Source organism: Pleuronectes platessa, chromosome 12 (genome assembly GCF_947347685.1).
Source record: "Pleuronectes platessa chromosome 12, fPlePla1.1, whole genome shotgun sequence".
Taxonomy (NCBI): Eukaryota; Metazoa; Chordata; class Actinopteri; order Pleuronectiformes; family Pleuronectidae; genus Pleuronectes; species Pleuronectes platessa.
Window position 1 is genome coordinate 1,828,334 of NC_070637.1, and position 17,128 is coordinate 1,845,461.

The window sequence follows — 17,128 nt, forward strand, 5'->3', positions numbered from 1 at the left end:
ATGAAAAGTAACATTTTTTGTATTACAAGTTTCTTTGAAAATGAATTTTAATATGCAAATTTGCTATACACTAATCGAATATGCCCAAAATACACTTAAATAGGCTTAATGTTTTCCTTTACTCCTACCACAATAAAACTTTACATGGTAAAAGTATACATGAAAAGTAACTTTTTTTGTACTACAAGTTTCTTTTGAAATGAATTTGAATATGCAGATGAGCTCTCCACTTATTGAATATGTCCTAATTTACATAGGCAGAAACACCATTCATATGAATGACAAATACATCGGCCCAATCTTCATCCAATCATCCTACTGCCAATGGGAGATGGCAATGCTGCTTTTAGACTGGCCTCTAACCTGAAAACTGCCTGGCTTGGTAGTACCTGCCAGGGGTATAACCCCCGCCGGTATATTCTTCAGGGTCTGGACTATTACCTTCGATTTGTTTTTTACTATACTGGAAGATCAGTCTGAGCAACTACACCAGACAAAACTACTATCATTATGACGACCCTCACTGTGACTGTGGCTCCTATATTCTGAAATATAATTTAAGTCAAAAATAACATCCATACCATGGGTGACATACCATTCATTAGTTCTACAGTTAAAGTCTTATCGACATAATAATGTGCGTACAGTAAATGTGTCCTGCCTGGAAGACGAGATTCGGGGCAAATCTGTCGACCACGTACATCGGCGCGTTCTCTCCCGCTCAGTTCACATGACAGCGTCCCCTTCCCTGATTGGTGCTTTTTAAATGTACCGCCCGACCTCATTGGCCTGTTTTGAACCACTGCAGGACTGCAGCCAATTCAAAAGACTGTGTTTGAACATTTCAGCGGCAGTCATTTTACATTACACACTGTGACGACTGTCGAGCCAGGCACATTCAGGTAAGAACCATTTTTATTCTACCGCAACCACGTCAAGACAAGAGCAGCGCGACTTATGATGGTAGTTGAAGACGTGGAGAAAAAAAATCTGGGCCAAGGGGCTCCTCTGCGGGGAGAAAATTCCAGTTGAGCGACGTAGTATTAGCTAAGCTAACGTTGGTGAACTTCTCTTGCTCGCTTAGGAGGAAGTAAACGGTAGCCGTTAACGGCAGCCAACTTACATCAAGTATAGAGGATTGTTAAATGTGCTTAAATTTGTATCACGCACCGTCTCTGCATGATCCTATGGTGTGAATTAACCACACGATGTGACTAATTCAAGCTGTTGATTGTGTATTCTACTAACGTACTCACTCGTCGTCTTATTACTTTTTAGGCCACATTTACACTTGAAGTCAGATGGTCACCAGCTGATATGTCACAGTAATAATCTGACTTTGTAATGAAAGTCGAAGCCAGTAAGGGAAGTAATGATGGTTGTTGAAATTTTACATTTTCTTTTTTTTCTTTTAGGCAGTAATGGAAGACTACTTGAAAATAGAGAAAATTGGAGAAGGTTGGTCTAAATGTTTCCATGTCTTCATCTCTTATTCAAAGTGCTACACATGTTTTGTTGCTAAACTTGGCATTATGGAAGTACACTTACTTTGACTAATTGATTTCATCATCCTTTAATTACCAATGTCCTGACTAAATGTAATTTTAAGTGATCCGAATTACATTTTGTTCTTGCAGGTACCTATGGGGTTGTTTATAAGGGCCGGCACAAGGCTACAGGGCAGGTTGTGGCCATGAAGAAGATCCGTTTGGAGAGTGAGGAGGAGGGGGTTCCCAGCACTGCTGTCAGAGAGGTCTCTCTGCTTCAAGAGCTCAAGCATCCCAACGTTGTACGGTATGCTCTCTTTGTAGAGTAAAGGCTGTCTAAAGTCAAGCAGGTTAAAGGGATTTAAAAGTCAAATAATATTTTCCATCTTCTGAAATGTTATCTGTTGTAAAATAAAAATGCTGCATAACATCCCAGTCTGATAGACCTAGGGTTGCCAACTCCCTGAAAAATAAAAAAGGGACACCTCATTGGCAGGGCCGGGCGACCCGATTGCCTTGACCCTTCCTGGCGCAATGAATTTTTTTAGCCCCCTTTTTTTGTGAGTGAAACGATTTTTTAACTATTTGACCCTGAATTGAATTACATGCATATTTTTGAGTGACATGAACACATGGAAAACAAATTATTATCCAGCAATTCACTTTAATAATAAACAAAATTAACTGAATAAAATAAGAATCTTTCTTAAACAGAAACCTGTCTTGCTTAACTTAAAAGTGTATACATTAATATAAAACAATAGATAGAAAGCAGAACATCCATCCTAAAATGGTGCATATTTTTAGTGCAATAACAAAAGTGCAAACAGAACGTATTGTTGTCCCTTATGCTTCGCATGTGCCCATCACTGGATTCTGAGATACTTAAATGCTTCAACAATTTAGTGTTAAGTGGTGTAACTATAGTTCATCACATTGGGCTGATCTTCACAAATGATGATGATGGTGGTGGTACTGTTCACTGGTCCGGGTACCTAAACCAAATACTCAGTTACAGATTATTTTTTTTTTACAGAACAGTTTTAAGTTTACACAGATCATGTGACTTTGTCTGGTTTTCTGTCCAAGAGTGACACGTGCACTTGTTGCTCCTTAAACCAAACAAACGGGTCAAGCGTATGCTGATGTCTTGGTCTAGTTTATTTTTGTGAAATTCCAGGAAACCTCTACCTTCCTTCCACCAAGACAGACTGCAGCAATATATTTCAGGCCTTCATGTGTGACCAAATTGATCTAATGTCTGAAGCATTAGACGCGTGGCCACCACCAAGGCAAATTTGTTGTAGGCGTGATTTGTTTCTTGTGACGTACATACAAACACCATTTAGCACTTCATATATGTGTAATTATGTGTATAAAGTTAATCCTATCAGAATATGAGATTTTGGTTTTACCTACCTTGAGTTCAGTGATATTCTCCAGCCACCTAAGGTGGTGTGTGTCTTTTCAGATCATGTCACATCAACTGAATTTGTCACAAGTGGACTTCAACCAAGGTGTAGAAACATCCCTAAAAAAAAAAAGGAATGGCAGACCTGAGTTAAACTTAATGTCTCTGAATACTTATGTCAATGTGATGTCTCCGGATTTTCCTTTGTTAAGTGAAGGTGTCCAAGCACTTGTATTAACAATATACTATGAACTAAGCCAATGTTGTATATTTCCCAGTCTCCTAGATGTCCTGATGCAGGAGTCTCGTCTCTATCTCATCTTTGAGTTCCTGTCCATGGACCTGAAGAAGTACCTGGATTCAATACCCTCCGGCCAGTACATGGACCCTATGCTGGTCAAGGTGATCATGTCCTAGTGTTTTAATAAACTGCTGTTCATTTGAGGGGTTTTCACATGAAATGTTTGTACAAGAGTAGAATGACACTTTAATTATTGCAGCAGACAATATGACATTCCCTCAATTCAACTTTGTGACTTGGGTCAAGCTTATTGTTTTAATACTTGTCTTACAGTAAGGTTAAAGTATCGTTAAAACATTAAAAATACAAGTTAATACAAAAACTTAACTGAAATAGTAACAAGGTAATAATAATAATCCTCTAAATGTAAAAAAGGCTCTAGTAACTCATTTATGCTTGATTGCGATGGTTACATTTTGGCATGTCATGATTTCAGTCCTTTCAGGATTTATTGACTCATTTAATATGATAAAAAAACTGTAGTAATATCACTGAGTAAATACCAATGTAGGCAATTGCTTGTTAACCATGAACTTTGTTTTAATAGACATCTAATTATACTTCAGATCATCATACTAAAACCCCACTTTAAAATGCAGGTTATCAAAAGCGTAGATTGGTGACATGATATGCACCCCTGCTGTTTGTGTTGGTAGGATCCTGAGACTTGGAGCTGTTCCTGCATATTATGTGTACACTTGTAATTCTATTTTCCACGCAATAGGTGGTATGTGAAATATGGGGAAATCAGTAATCAGAGCTGTTGCTTTGTTTTACCAGAAGACACACTTTTTAGGGTGGGGGGGCTGTTGCAATCGTCTGTTGCATTCAGTTTATTTGACAGAAGTACATCTAGATCACATTGGATGGATCAGATGGTACAGCCAAACAGATTTGAGAATGAAAGTAATGCGTTAAGGGCTAAATAATTTAATTGACGTGATACACCAAGCATGTCAAAAAAAAATTAAGCTAGAAGTTGCCTAATTGTATTAGTTTCGACTGATTTTCATAAATAACATCCCAGCATCATTTTAAGTAGAACTGAAACAATTGGATAAATTGAGCCCAAATGTGATGTTACTGTATAGTAGATGTTCTGTATCGTGCCGCAAGTTTATGCTCCTTCTCCCACCACCCATCTTCTTTTAGAGCTACCTGTACCAGATCTTGGAGGGAATTTATTTCTGTCACTGTCATCGAGTCCTTCACCGGGACTTGAAACCCCAAAACCTACTGATCGACAACAAGGGAGTTATCAAACTGGCGGACTTTGGCCTGGCTCGTGCCTTTGGTGTTCCTGTAAGGGTCTACACCCATGAGGTGAGAATCCATTTACACACGCTAGTATAAAACTACATGATGATGGCAGTTAGATATGTAGAGCAGCAACATATTTTTAATAGCTGTATAAGCCGATGCATGCTTAACATCATCCTCAACAGAAGGACTCTAAAGCAGACATGTCAAAGTCCAACTAAGGGGCGTGATAAAATATGTCTATCTTAAATGACCCGTATCTTAAACCATTAACTGATTGAATCAGTTTTCATATGATGAAAGTGAACTTGAGTGACGTTCACTGCTCAGTGATCAGAGCACAAACTGCAGTTGGTTTGTATAGTGCTGGAGTTTCTGTGTCCTCCTACGCTTTGCATTCACTTGAACTAATACACCTATCACTGGTTATCAGGACCTGATCAGTACATGAAGTAATTTAGTGTTTGTTTGATTCGCTCCAGAGGTTATGAGGCTGCATTTAAACATCATGAAAAAATGACGCGTCAAAATTAAGCTGCAAGGTTTCAGTAGAAGGACAAGGAAGATGACAATTAATTTGCCAGTTAATTTTCCTCCACTCTTCAACTTCTCACCATGCAGCACAAAACCACTTCAGTTTGCAACCCTTCACGACAAAGTCTCAACAGACGCACTGCTTAAAACAGGAAACACACTAAAACCTTCCACAATAAAGCAACTAAATAAAATGGCTTACACAAACATGATCTGACAGCATCGATTTAAAACTAAACGCATGATCGTAATTTAGTTCATCTAAATCAGGGGTGTCAAACAAATTTTTGTTAAAGGGCCACATACTGCCCACTTTGATCTCAAGTGGGCAAGACCAGTAAAATCATAGCATAATAACTTCGTAACCCCCCTCCTCTTTTTTTTTTCACCGCCGCCGCCACGCCCCTCCGCCCTGGGTCGCGTCGTTCCGGGTGGGGGGGGGGCTTGGCGGTGGCGGATACCAACATGAAACCAACATAAGAGGGGGTCCGACCCGTATTGGAACACGGACCTAGGAGTCTGACGCACGCATTGAAAGTGAAAGGTGAGGGCCGGCTCGCCGGCTGAGTTGGGATTCCAGCCGCCAAGGGGTCCGTGCACACCACTGCGTACCCCCTGAACCACTTCGCGTACCCCTTTTGGGAACCGATGGTCTATGGCAGGGGTCACCAACCTTTTTAAAACTGAGAGCTACTTCAAAGGTACTGAGTAGTAAGAAGGGCTACTTGTTTGGTACAAACTTCCTGAATAACAAAGTTGCAAAGATCACCTTTTAAAAATAATAATAATATATGTGAAAAGTCTGATCATGTCAATGTTAATTATTTCTCACAATAATTATTAACAATGATTTCCACAGCAATGATGGTAGGAAACAGATATATTAAAACATGCAACATTTATTTCTGTTAACCTGTTTTATTCTGGGGTTAGGGTTGTAAACGTATCCAAGCTAGTGCTTGGGTACGTTTAGATTCTTGTGCAAAAACAAGAGCTTTGCATAGCCTACATGCAAACAACAATGAAGCATAGCCTACTTTTTGTTTATTTCAAACTCTATATTTTAAGTAAACTTTTATTCATTCTATTTAATTTACCTTTTATTTATTGTTTAAAAGTAGCCTAAGTGGTATACATTTCTTAATCTGTCAGTTTGTGTGCAGTTGACAGGGACTATACAGTAATAGGGCACCTTTTTATTTATATTCTCTATTGGCTACCCGGCAGTCTTTAAGTTGATGTTAATTTTTGAAATAAAACTTGTGAAGCTCTTAGTGAATTTGACTGTTGTATTTGAAGGTATGATTCAACTGAATCGCAATACATATCGTATCGCCACCCAAGTATCGGGAGGTCCCTCCCGATTCCCGTCCCTACTGGTCTCTCCTCATGTCCTCCTTCATTCACTGTGAACCAAAGAGCAAGACAGGCTTCATATCCTTTTTTTCAACTTGTTTTTTGAACACCGTCTTGTTTGTCCCTGACCGGCTGCCTCACGGGAACGAGCTCTGATCTCATGTGTGTGTCTCTGAGCGAGTGAGTGGGGGCGGAGCTACGGGGCCTGTGTGTGTGCGTTCTGTGTGGAGACACACACACACACATTTCCGCTCCTGGTATTTCATGCTGGCCTGATACGATGATGATTGACATTAACATATATATATTTTTTTTTTTTTTAATTTAGAGCATGCCTTGCATCCGGCGGGCCAAGCTGGATCCCCTGGCGGGCCGTATGTTTGACACCCCTGATCTAAATCATCCGACTAGAAATGGAGCACATGGCCTAACCCCAAACATTAATAATGCCAAATATCTGGCACATGTACATAAAAGAAGAATGTAGCCTTCTTTTTGCACTTTATCAATATCCTATTTAATAAATGTTGACCCTGTTTGGCCCTTTACCTAGTCCTAGTTTAAAGTGTTGACCCGCTCTGTGATCGCTTTTGACACCACTGCTTTAAAGTGACGCACACGACCCTTGTGTTTGTTCTTAGGTTGTAACTCTTTGGTACCGGGCCCCAGAGGTCCTCCTGGGTTCACCCCGTTATTCAACCCCTGTTGACGTTTGGAGCACCGGAACCATCTTTGCTGAACTTGCCACCAAGAAGCCTCTGTTCCACGGAGACTCGGAAATAGACCAGCTCTTCAGGATCTTCAGGTAGATGTGCTACACTTGAATTGATGTATATTTAACATTAAATTACATGTAATGACACCGTTGTCATTCATGTAATTGCACATTATTTTCCATGCACTGATGCTCCTCCTGCAGTAATAGTTGGTAGTTACGCATTTGAAACAACACTATTATTAATATGACATGCATGATCAGGAGACAAACCACCTTTAAACTATCATGTTAACAAACACTTCAAAACTGTAAAAATTAAATACCTTTTTTTTATATGAATAATTCCCAGAACTATTGGAACCAAAGAAGTATTTTTCTTTATTCTTGTAAGTGTATCGAAAGAATTGTGTAGATTAAGCAAATTAATCCCATTGAGGATTTAAAAACTATGGTAGTGTTTTACACACTTTTTGTACACAAAAGGCAACAACACAGCTTTTATTTTATTATTCAGTAAACGGCCAGAGATGTCTCAACATCAACCATATATTAATAATGATGGCACCTAGTAGGCTTCATTTTTGCTTTAAGAAAGATCTGGTACAAAAGGCAACAGCAATCGGTAGATTCAAGCCCTGAGGTTCCTCTAGTGGAAATGGCCTGTATTTGTCTTTTACTGCTTGACCCTATTCAAATACTTTTTTTTGTTCTGTGCAGGACTCTGGGGACCCCAAACAATGATGTGTGGCCAGAAGTAGAGAGCCTACCAGACTACAAAAACACCTTCCCTAAATGGAAGCCTGGTAACCTCTCATCGATGGTGAAAACTCTGGATAAGAATGGTCTTGAACTTCTGGCGGTAAGAACTGCAGCTGAACTAAATTGAAGATATTTATGTGTGGAATTCATCAAGGCCTCTGGTGATGGTATGTGGAACAATATGTGTACATGACAAACATTGCATAAAATGATGCTGTTTGTATTCTCACCATGTGAGTTTTACACTACTCTTCAAAGGTTTCTTCTATCCAAACCAGACAGTCAAATGAAAGTCAGAGTACAACAGTTTTATCTTTTGAGGAAAAAACTGAAATGATCCCAGTATCAACATTTGGTAAGATCAGTGGTATACCTGCTATATTTTTTTACAATCATTACTTTCAAATATTTATGTATTGTTTCCTCCTGACTGAGAAATGTTGGATACAATTTAACAGATAAATATCTTTGAGCATGTATTAAAATGCTTAGTAGGTCATGGATGGGTGTGAGCAATTACCACCGAAGTTGTGGATTTTTCAGAGCAACTTAGTAAAATAGACCATCTGTGATTTATTCTCTGCCAGCAAAAGGAAATAAGAATGAGACTGTGACCAGCATAAAGTAACCATTGATAAAGGGCACTAACATCAGAGTATGGAAATGTTTACTGCTCTAGAAGAATTTACTTGCTTATTAGTTAAGCATTTAGTTGTTTAGTCTAACATATCGAAAAATATATTTGGTTATTAGATATTCAGATATTTGGTTTACAATGACATGATTTAAAAAAAAAAAAAAAAAAACTGCACACTAGAAGCTGGAACTAGAACATTTTTATTTGGAAAAACCGAATCCAGTAATGATGATCAAGTAATCAAAATGGTTTCATTACTGACGAATTGACAAATTGACGAGGGTTTAGATCTACCTTCCTGTCAAGGACACAAAGCCTCAACGTCTTTTTGTTTTTCTCTCTGGTGTAGAAAATGTTGATCTACAATCCTCCTCAGAGGATCTCAGCACGGGAGGCCATGACTCACCCATACTTTGATGACTTGGACAAATCCACCCTGCCTGCTGCCAGCATCAACAAAGCCTGAAGCACATACAACTACATTCATACTCATTGTGAATTATCATTCTGTAAATACTTCTGTGTGGAAAATTCGTGTAGACCTTTTAGTAAAGTTTTGTCTGCCAGTAATGTCTGTTCAATTAAACTGCACTTTCTGTGATTCCTCTAACTTTACACTTCATGCATAACATTTGCCCAAAAATAAAGGGCATGACATAGTAGAAATGTATCTATTTCTGACATGTTTTTTTCAAAAGGAATTTTTTTGTTCTGTGTCTCTGTTAATCACTCATTTATCTCTTATTTGTCAAATATGTAAAAGAAAACCACAGCAATATTTATACATCTAAATCGGTCTTGTGTTCTTGTAAAACGTTTTCTACTGCTTGATGATGCGTCCTACTCTCTGGTTATTCTTATTTCCATGATAAAGCTCTCTGGAATTTTTTACATGGGTGACTTTGTTCGGTCAACTGGTAATCAACAAGGTTATTAACATCAGGCTACCAGGCTGTCATAACTCTCAATGTTGAGCTATTACTGCTAACTCTGCTGTGGTCAGCCCTTTTGAATACGGTAAATGCATATCAAAAAATGTCTTATTGCTTGGTGGAAACCTAAAAGTGTGCATTAGTTTATATAAACCTGCTAAAGGGATGAAGGGAACACTTAATCGTCACAGTATAAGAGCAAGTCATTTAAACTCCATTTAGGAAACAAGATTCAAGGGTTTATTATTTAATGCGGAATAAGAAGATTAAGCAGGTGCTGGCAATGAAATGCTTGAGTGACAGGCTCTCCTAGCAATGCTCAAAGTATTCCAACTAAAAAGAATAAAATAGAATATCAAACATTTTATTATATATATATATATATATACATACCTGAAGAAGAAAAAACAATAGTGCAAATATGCCACAGTGCTGGTTTAGTGGAGTTATTGCAGTTCAGAGGAGTTTAAAAGTCTTATGGCCTGGGGGATGAAACTGTCTCTGAGCCTGGTGGTAAGGCCCCGGATGCTGTGGTACCGTTGGCCAGACGCCAGCAGGCAAAAATGAGGTGAAAGGGGTCTTTAATGATCCGGTTGGTCTTCTTCCTAAACCGCTGGGTGTAGAGGTCCTCCATGGATGGTAGGACCGTCCCGGTGATTTGCTAGGCAGACTTCACCACCCGCTGTAGAGCCTTACGGCTCAGGGCGGTGCAGCTGCCATACCAGGCGGTGATGCAGCCAGTCAGGATGCTCTCTATGGTGCACCTGTAGAAGTTGCAGAGAATCCTGTCATCCATGTTGAGCCTCCGCAGTCTGCAGAGGAAGAAGAACCACTGCCTGACGGTCTTCCTGATGGAGTCTGTGTGATGGATCCAGGCCAGGCCTACTCGCTACCACGTTGTCTCGTTGATGGAGAGGGGGGCGTGTTCTTCTCCTTGTCTCTTCCTGTAGTCCACGATCAGCTCCTTCGTTTTGCTGACTTTGAGATAGAGGTTGTTGTCCTGGCATCAAGATGTCAGGGCTCTGACCTCTCTGTAAGCCTTCTTATCGTCGCCGGTGATCAGGCCTATGACAATGGTGACATCAGCAAACTTAACGATGGTGTTGGAGCTGTGGATTGCAACGCAATCATGCATGAATAGGGAGTACAGGAGAGGACTGAGCACGCAGCCCTGTGGGTTGGTGGTGTCGGTGTTGAGAGTCAGGGTGGAGGATGTAGTGCTGCCTATCCGCACCGCCTGTGGTTTGCCCGTCAGGAAGTTCAGGATCCAATCACGGAGAGCGATGTTGAGCCCAAGGTCTCTGAGCTTGGTGACGATCTTCAGGGGCACGATGGGGTTGAATGCTGAACTGTAGTCAATGAACAGTATTCTCACATATGTGTCCCTCTGGTCCAGGTGGGAGACGGCATCTGCAGTCATAATGAATCAGTCTTGGTGCTTTGGTGCAAATAAAATTGACAACAGGTGCAATGGAGAGGCAAAATTTATTGATTGATTGATTGATACAGCTCGATTGGCCATTGGCGCCCCGTTCTCCTCGCAGACGAGAGCTGGTTCACACTGAGCACATGCGACAGGAGTATATGTTGCCTGTAACATCATCCAGCATGTAAGGTTTGGCAGTGGGTCTTGATGGTCTGGGGAAGAATAAGTTATGGGGAAGTTATGCACTGACGCCCTGATCCCGGTCTGGGAGGAGATCCCCCAGGACACCATCTGCCAACAGGAGCATGCACAGACATTGTCAGGTGTGCATTCAGGCACGTGGGGGCCATTCACATTACTGAGTCACATTATAAGCTGTTGTGATAAATGTTACGCAAGTTGGATCAGCCTGTGACTTCAGTGTCTTCTTTGATTTTCAGTATGATTTTGAATCCAGCCCTCATCGGGCTATTGATTATTGTTTCCATTGACCGTTGTAACATCAAATTATAGAATTTACATCAGTATAGATTTTGAACTTGAATAATTTGTTCATCAAGATCTGATGTGTGATTTAAGTGTTTGATAGATTTTTTGGAGCAGTTATATATAGAGAGAGAGAGAGAGCGAGAGAAAAAAACATGGTGTTAGGGTATAGGGTATTATAGTACCCTAAAAAAAGAGTGGGGGCATAGAGACGAATAGATAAATGCTCCGTGCATGATGGCGGTTACCACAGCAGTCTATAGCATCATAACTAAGGGATGGTTCAGGGCTCACCTGATCCAGCCCAAAAAGGAACGTTTTAAGTCTTACCTTAAATGTCGAGATGGTGTCTGCCTCCCAAACCTAGAGTGGGAGCAGGTTCCTTAGGAGAGGAGCCTGGTAGCTGAAGGCTCTACCTCCCATTCTATTACAAACTGTACAAATCACAAGTGAGCCTGTAGTTTTGGTGACTGTAAAGTCATACAATTAACCACTTTCTTTAAGGAAGAGGCAGATGTGAAAACTTCCTCTAGGTGAAGAGTGTGCAGATACAGAACAAAATAGTGGCAGGAATCTGCCCGTGATAACCTCTGGAATCTCCTGGAATGAACACAACTGTTTCCATCTGAGAAAACAAACTACTTAAGATTAAGATTAAGATTAAGATGCATTTATTAATCCCAAACTAATGATGTAATAATAATAAAAAAACTTATATTTGTTTCTATTTAAGTTATTACCAATCAATGTTACAATGAACAGGTAAAAAGATAACTTTGATATGTAAGTACTCCATTGCCAGGGTGTGTTTGTGTCATTTCCCCTGAAATAAAGAGATTATAAAGTTGAATCTGATCTCTTTAACTAATACATGCTCATGCTGCATAAACACTGAACATTTCCTCAGACAGGCTGATGTTAGGACTTGCCCTGAATTCTCCTTAAATGCCATGTTGCCATAGGCCAAGTGGCAGAAGAACTCAGTACAGAGAAGTTTTTCCACATGAAACTATGCAACCGTTTTGTCAGTTAGGACACACAAACCCTGTCCAACAACTGGAGTGATACTATCACAAATATACTCTCTCTCTATATATATATAGATAAATACTCTGAACTTTATGAGTATAATAAATATGCCATAATTTAAATTGAGCCCTTTGTGCCATTTAGGAAAATCTGGCAGATTATATATGGTTTTAAATGGTTTTGTATTTATATAGCGCTTTTCTTTTTTTTTCCATATGGCTGAAATTTGCCCACATCGCTCTCACAAACTTTCATTGTAAACGTTTTTTTCCAACTGCGGGCACTGCAATGCTTTCCATATGACTTCCGGGAAGGCTCGCACTAACGTGATTTCGTCATATGTAAACTGTTGCACATGCACCTCGGTGATCCAATCACGCTGTACCTATGATTACGCCACTGTCACAGTCATGGGAGCAACTCCAGTTGCTAAAAGAAATGCCCTTCAGTCGTGATAGCAATGAAGATAAATTGGCAACTGTAAATCAATGCTTTAGAGCAGGGGTTCTCAAACTTTTGCAAGCTGGACCCCCCCAAAACTGGTTAGGGGTAGTTCGGGCCCCCCCACCCCCCGGCGCCAGCCACCGTCGCCCTTAACTACACCACCATATATAGATAGATAGATAGATAGATAGATCTATCATATTGTTATTGATAGCCCTGACATGTCAAGGTTAGGCTATTTTTATTGTTAGGCCCATACAGACAATTATTATTACTATTTTGCAATTTGTTATTATTATTGTTATTATTATTACTAATATTATTATTATGATTATGATTATGATCAGTAGTAGTAGGCCTATTTGTAGGCTATTCATATTAGCAGCTATGTGAGCCTGCATGCTTTCTTATAATAATCATCATTATTATCACCATCATTATATTATTATTATTATTATAATTAATGATAATCGACCAATTATTATTATTATCATAACAATAATAAGTGTTATTATTGCTATCATTAGGATCCTGTTATTATTATGGGCCTCTTGTGATCAAATCTTGGGGCAATGTTTGACAAACATATCCTCAGGTCATCCTCGATGTGTGCGCGGTTGCGATACTTTATTAACTAAATAAGATATTTAGTTAATAAAGTTCTAATTGCCTCGTCGTAGTCTTGTGAGTGTGTTTGTATGTGTGGCTGTGAGCGACTTGCACACGAATAATGAATAAGGCTGTGCTAGGCAATGGTTCCTAACAAAACGCACAGTGCCCAATGTAGACAGGGACAGCACAGAATAGTGTTCAAGTGCTGGTGTTTTATTTGTTGCAACACGGTGGATGATTGAAGATGTAAAGGTAGGTGTTAAGGAGAAAAGGGCTAGCTGCAGTGGGAAGAAGTTAGCTAGCTAGAAGGCTAGCTCTTGGGGCTACGAGCTTTCTAAAAAGACTGTGGAGCAAATTACTCCTTAGATTAGGCTACGAATAGGCCTGCTGCAAGTGCAGGAAGGTATTACTAAGGAAGGAGTGAGTCTTTAAAAAGACTGTTTATAAAGCAATGAATATCTGAATGATATAGGAAACAAGAGCAATCACACAGATTCTGCAGGGTGTCGTCTCAGTGAGGGTGAGCGCTGACAATGCCTACAGTTACTTTTATACTCGGAAGCGTACGTGCAACTCGTGTTCAAATGATAACACTCCTCTTTTGATTGATGGATCAGGAACGAAACAGTAATTGATTTGTTTGTGAGGGAGCTTTCACTACTCAGTGACAGGTCAGCGGTAGTTTTTTTTTGTTTTTTTTTCTCCGTCTGTGGCCCTGGTTGGAGGTGACGGCGGTTCTGCCACAGCTCTGCTCCATGCTGCATCCTGATGACGAAGGATATTGGGGTGGTGCTCTCGGTTGAGATCACCGCTGGCAAAGACCATGACTTTTCGTGGTCCAACTTGGAGAATACAACATCTCCTGGTTGCAGGGCAGGTAAGGGCCTGGCTCCATGACGGCGGTTGAGTAGTGAGCCTGTTTAGCCTTTTCCCTCCCGGCCCTCTCTTTCACAGCTGTCCTGCTGGGCCATTTGGGTAGGAGATTTTTCTCCGGAGTGGGGAGTGTGGTTCTGATTTTCCTCCCCATCAACAGCTCGGCTGGACTGAAGCCTGTGGTGGAGCAGGGAGTGGACCTATAGCTCATCAGAGCCATCACAGGAACTTCTTGCTTGAGAATTTTCTTCGCTGTCTGTACGGCTCTCTCTTGCCCTGTGGATGGTGAGGGCTGGATGTGCAGTGCTTGAAGTCGAGCTGCCTGTAACCACAGAATGTATATGATGGAACAAATGGATTCAGACAGTCCTTGAAAATTGGGGTCAATTATTGCTCACCACCTCATCTGGAATGCCAAACCTGGCAAAGATCACTTTCAGTCTTTGGATAACTTGTGCACCCGTTGTCGGGGGCAGCTGCAGTATCTCTAGGAACCTGGAGTAATAATCTGAGATTACAAGGTAGTTGTGGTGGTTGTGCTCACAAAGGTCCATTGCAATTCTCTTCCATGGTCGCTCCGGAAGCGGTGTTGAGATGAGAGGTTCCTTTTGTTGTGTTCTTTTCAGTTCACAGCACACCTGACATGACGTCACAACTTTGTTTATTTCCGTAGAGAGTCCAGGCCACCACACAGATGAGCACGCTCTCTCCCTACATTTGACTAGGATCTGGTGCCCTTCGTGAATTTTCTGAAGGATCTCACCTCTCATTGGCCTTGGCACGACAATCTTGCTTCCTCTGAGGACCAAGCCATTGTGTTCTGATAGCTCTGATTTCACTTGGACGTATTCTCTTGCGTCCATGGGCATATTGCTCAAGTGTTCAGGCCATCCTTTCTTTATGAGCTTCACAACTGACAGCAGGTCGGCATCGGCTGCTGTCACCATTCTGATTTCATCCATCTTGCTTGTAGACGCAGGGATCCCCTCTACTACACTATCCACGTAGCATGCCACCTAACTGTGTGTGTCTGTCTCTGCGCACCTGCTGGCCAGTGGACTGCGTGACAGGGTGTCCGCGATGGCCAGAGTTTCCCCTGCCGCATATTCTGCCGCTGGATTGAATCTCATGAGCCTCATGAGAAGACGCTGGCATCGTATATGTACATTGTCCAGACTGCGGCTGTTAATGAGAGGCACTAGCGGTTTGTGATCAGTGATTAGCTTGAACTGCTCCGGTCCATTGAGGTATCTGTCGAACTTCTCGCATGCCCACACACCAGTCAGGCCTTCCTTCTCTATCTGGGCGTAGCATGTTTCTGCTTCAGCGAGGCGTCTGGAGCGATATGCCACAGGTTTCCACTGCTCCCCGTGGAGCAGATGGAGTACACCCCCCAATCCATAACTACTTGCGTCCGCTGACACAGCCGTGGACTTGTTCAAGTCATAGAAAGCAAGTACTGGTGCAGTTGTCAACAGCTCCTTGATGTGTTCAAAAGCTGTTTGTTGTGTTTGCCTCCATGTCCATGTACTCTTGTCCTTCAAGAGCTAGTACAGAGGCTTCTTAGTTGCTCAGTTCGCTTTAATGCATAACCGTTTGTCTCACTCACATGCATATCTCGAACTACCGTATAACCAATAGTATATGTGCAAGTGCATTAAACTACCGTATATGACAGCAACCAAAGAATAAGGACCACACAGACCGAATTTAAACATCAACCCAGCGAAAGGAGGGAAATCTTATATTATACATAGCGCTGGTATGACCGGAAATCATGGTTAACAGGATGGAAACTAGCTAATGCCTTGTATTGCTACCCCTTTATTCTATTTCACCCCGATGGCAGCATGGACACAGCGTGGACAACTACGGGTGTCACTGACATGCATCATCTGTCAGAGAAGGTGAAAAAGCACGAGACATCAAAGATGCATATGGACAGTGATTATGTTGGATGTGACTGCACTCATATCTTTCCATTAGATTTCCACAGTGGATTTTTCAATCATTTTAGAACCAAATAAATGTTAATGAAGACCTATCTAAAAAATTACTGTAAATGGTTTTGTATTTATATAGCGCTTTTCTAGACTTGATGACCACTCAAAGCGCTTTACAAAACCGTTTTACATTCACCCATTCACTAACACATTCATACAGTGCATCTATTAGCAGCACTTTGTTGTTCTATGGGGGGCAATTCAGGGTTCAGCATCTTGCCAAAGGACACTTCGGCATGCAGATGGGGACTGGGGATCGAACTGCCACCCTTCAGGTTCGAGGACGACCGCTCTATCCCCTCAGCCACAGCCGCCCACTGTACAGTATGTAGCCTCAGGATCAATTCTTGTTTTGTGGTTAATGGTGGTAATGCTATGTGAGGTGACCAGATAAAAAAACAAAAACATTTTATGCTTAATGTACATAATGCAATGTCTAGCTGACTTGAGTTTATTTACCCATTAAACATGTAACCTTAGCCATCATCGGAACAATTGCCCGACCCTGAGAAATTTGGCAGGAGCCATCACTGCCTATCTGCCATTAAGGAATGGATGTCATTTAACTTCCTAGAGTTAAATGCAAATAAAACTGAAAAATATCTTCGGGTCCCAACAGCTAGCAGGCAGACCCATATTATGTCTCGGTCCCCCAGCAGTCAATATTCAAACTACAGCTATAAATCACATTTTATTCTCATCTGAACTTCAAAACTCATGTTACTCTGAAGCTGGGAATCAGATCCACCCTCATCTGTCTGCTCTGCTCTCTGAATCAGCTGCTTGTAGTTTAACCAGTGCTGAGAACTACGAATGTCCTTGATCGCGGTAGCGGTTGGTAAGACGACTGTCTGCACGTC

The 17,128-nt window shown here is 41.1% G+C and overlaps 1 protein-coding gene across 1 annotated transcript; it reads left to right on the forward strand.

Annotated features, from left to right (window-relative positions):
• The first annotated feature begins 785 nt into the window (after window positions 1–785).
• Window positions 786–9,352, forward strand: cdk1 (cyclin-dependent kinase 1). The gene is made up of 8 exons (XM_053436823.1): window positions 786–902; window positions 1,416–1,458; window positions 1,638–1,794; window positions 3,177–3,300; window positions 4,352–4,522; window positions 6,991–7,154; window positions 7,785–7,926; window positions 8,813–9,352. Exons 2-8 carry the CDS (start codon window positions 1,422–1,424, stop codon window positions 8,927–8,929), a joined length of 912 nt encoding a protein of 303 aa, XP_053292798.1. The 5' UTR covers window positions 786–902; window positions 1,416–1,421; the 3' UTR covers window positions 8,930–9,352.
• The last annotated feature ends 7,776 nt before the right edge of the window (window positions 9,353–17,128 follow it).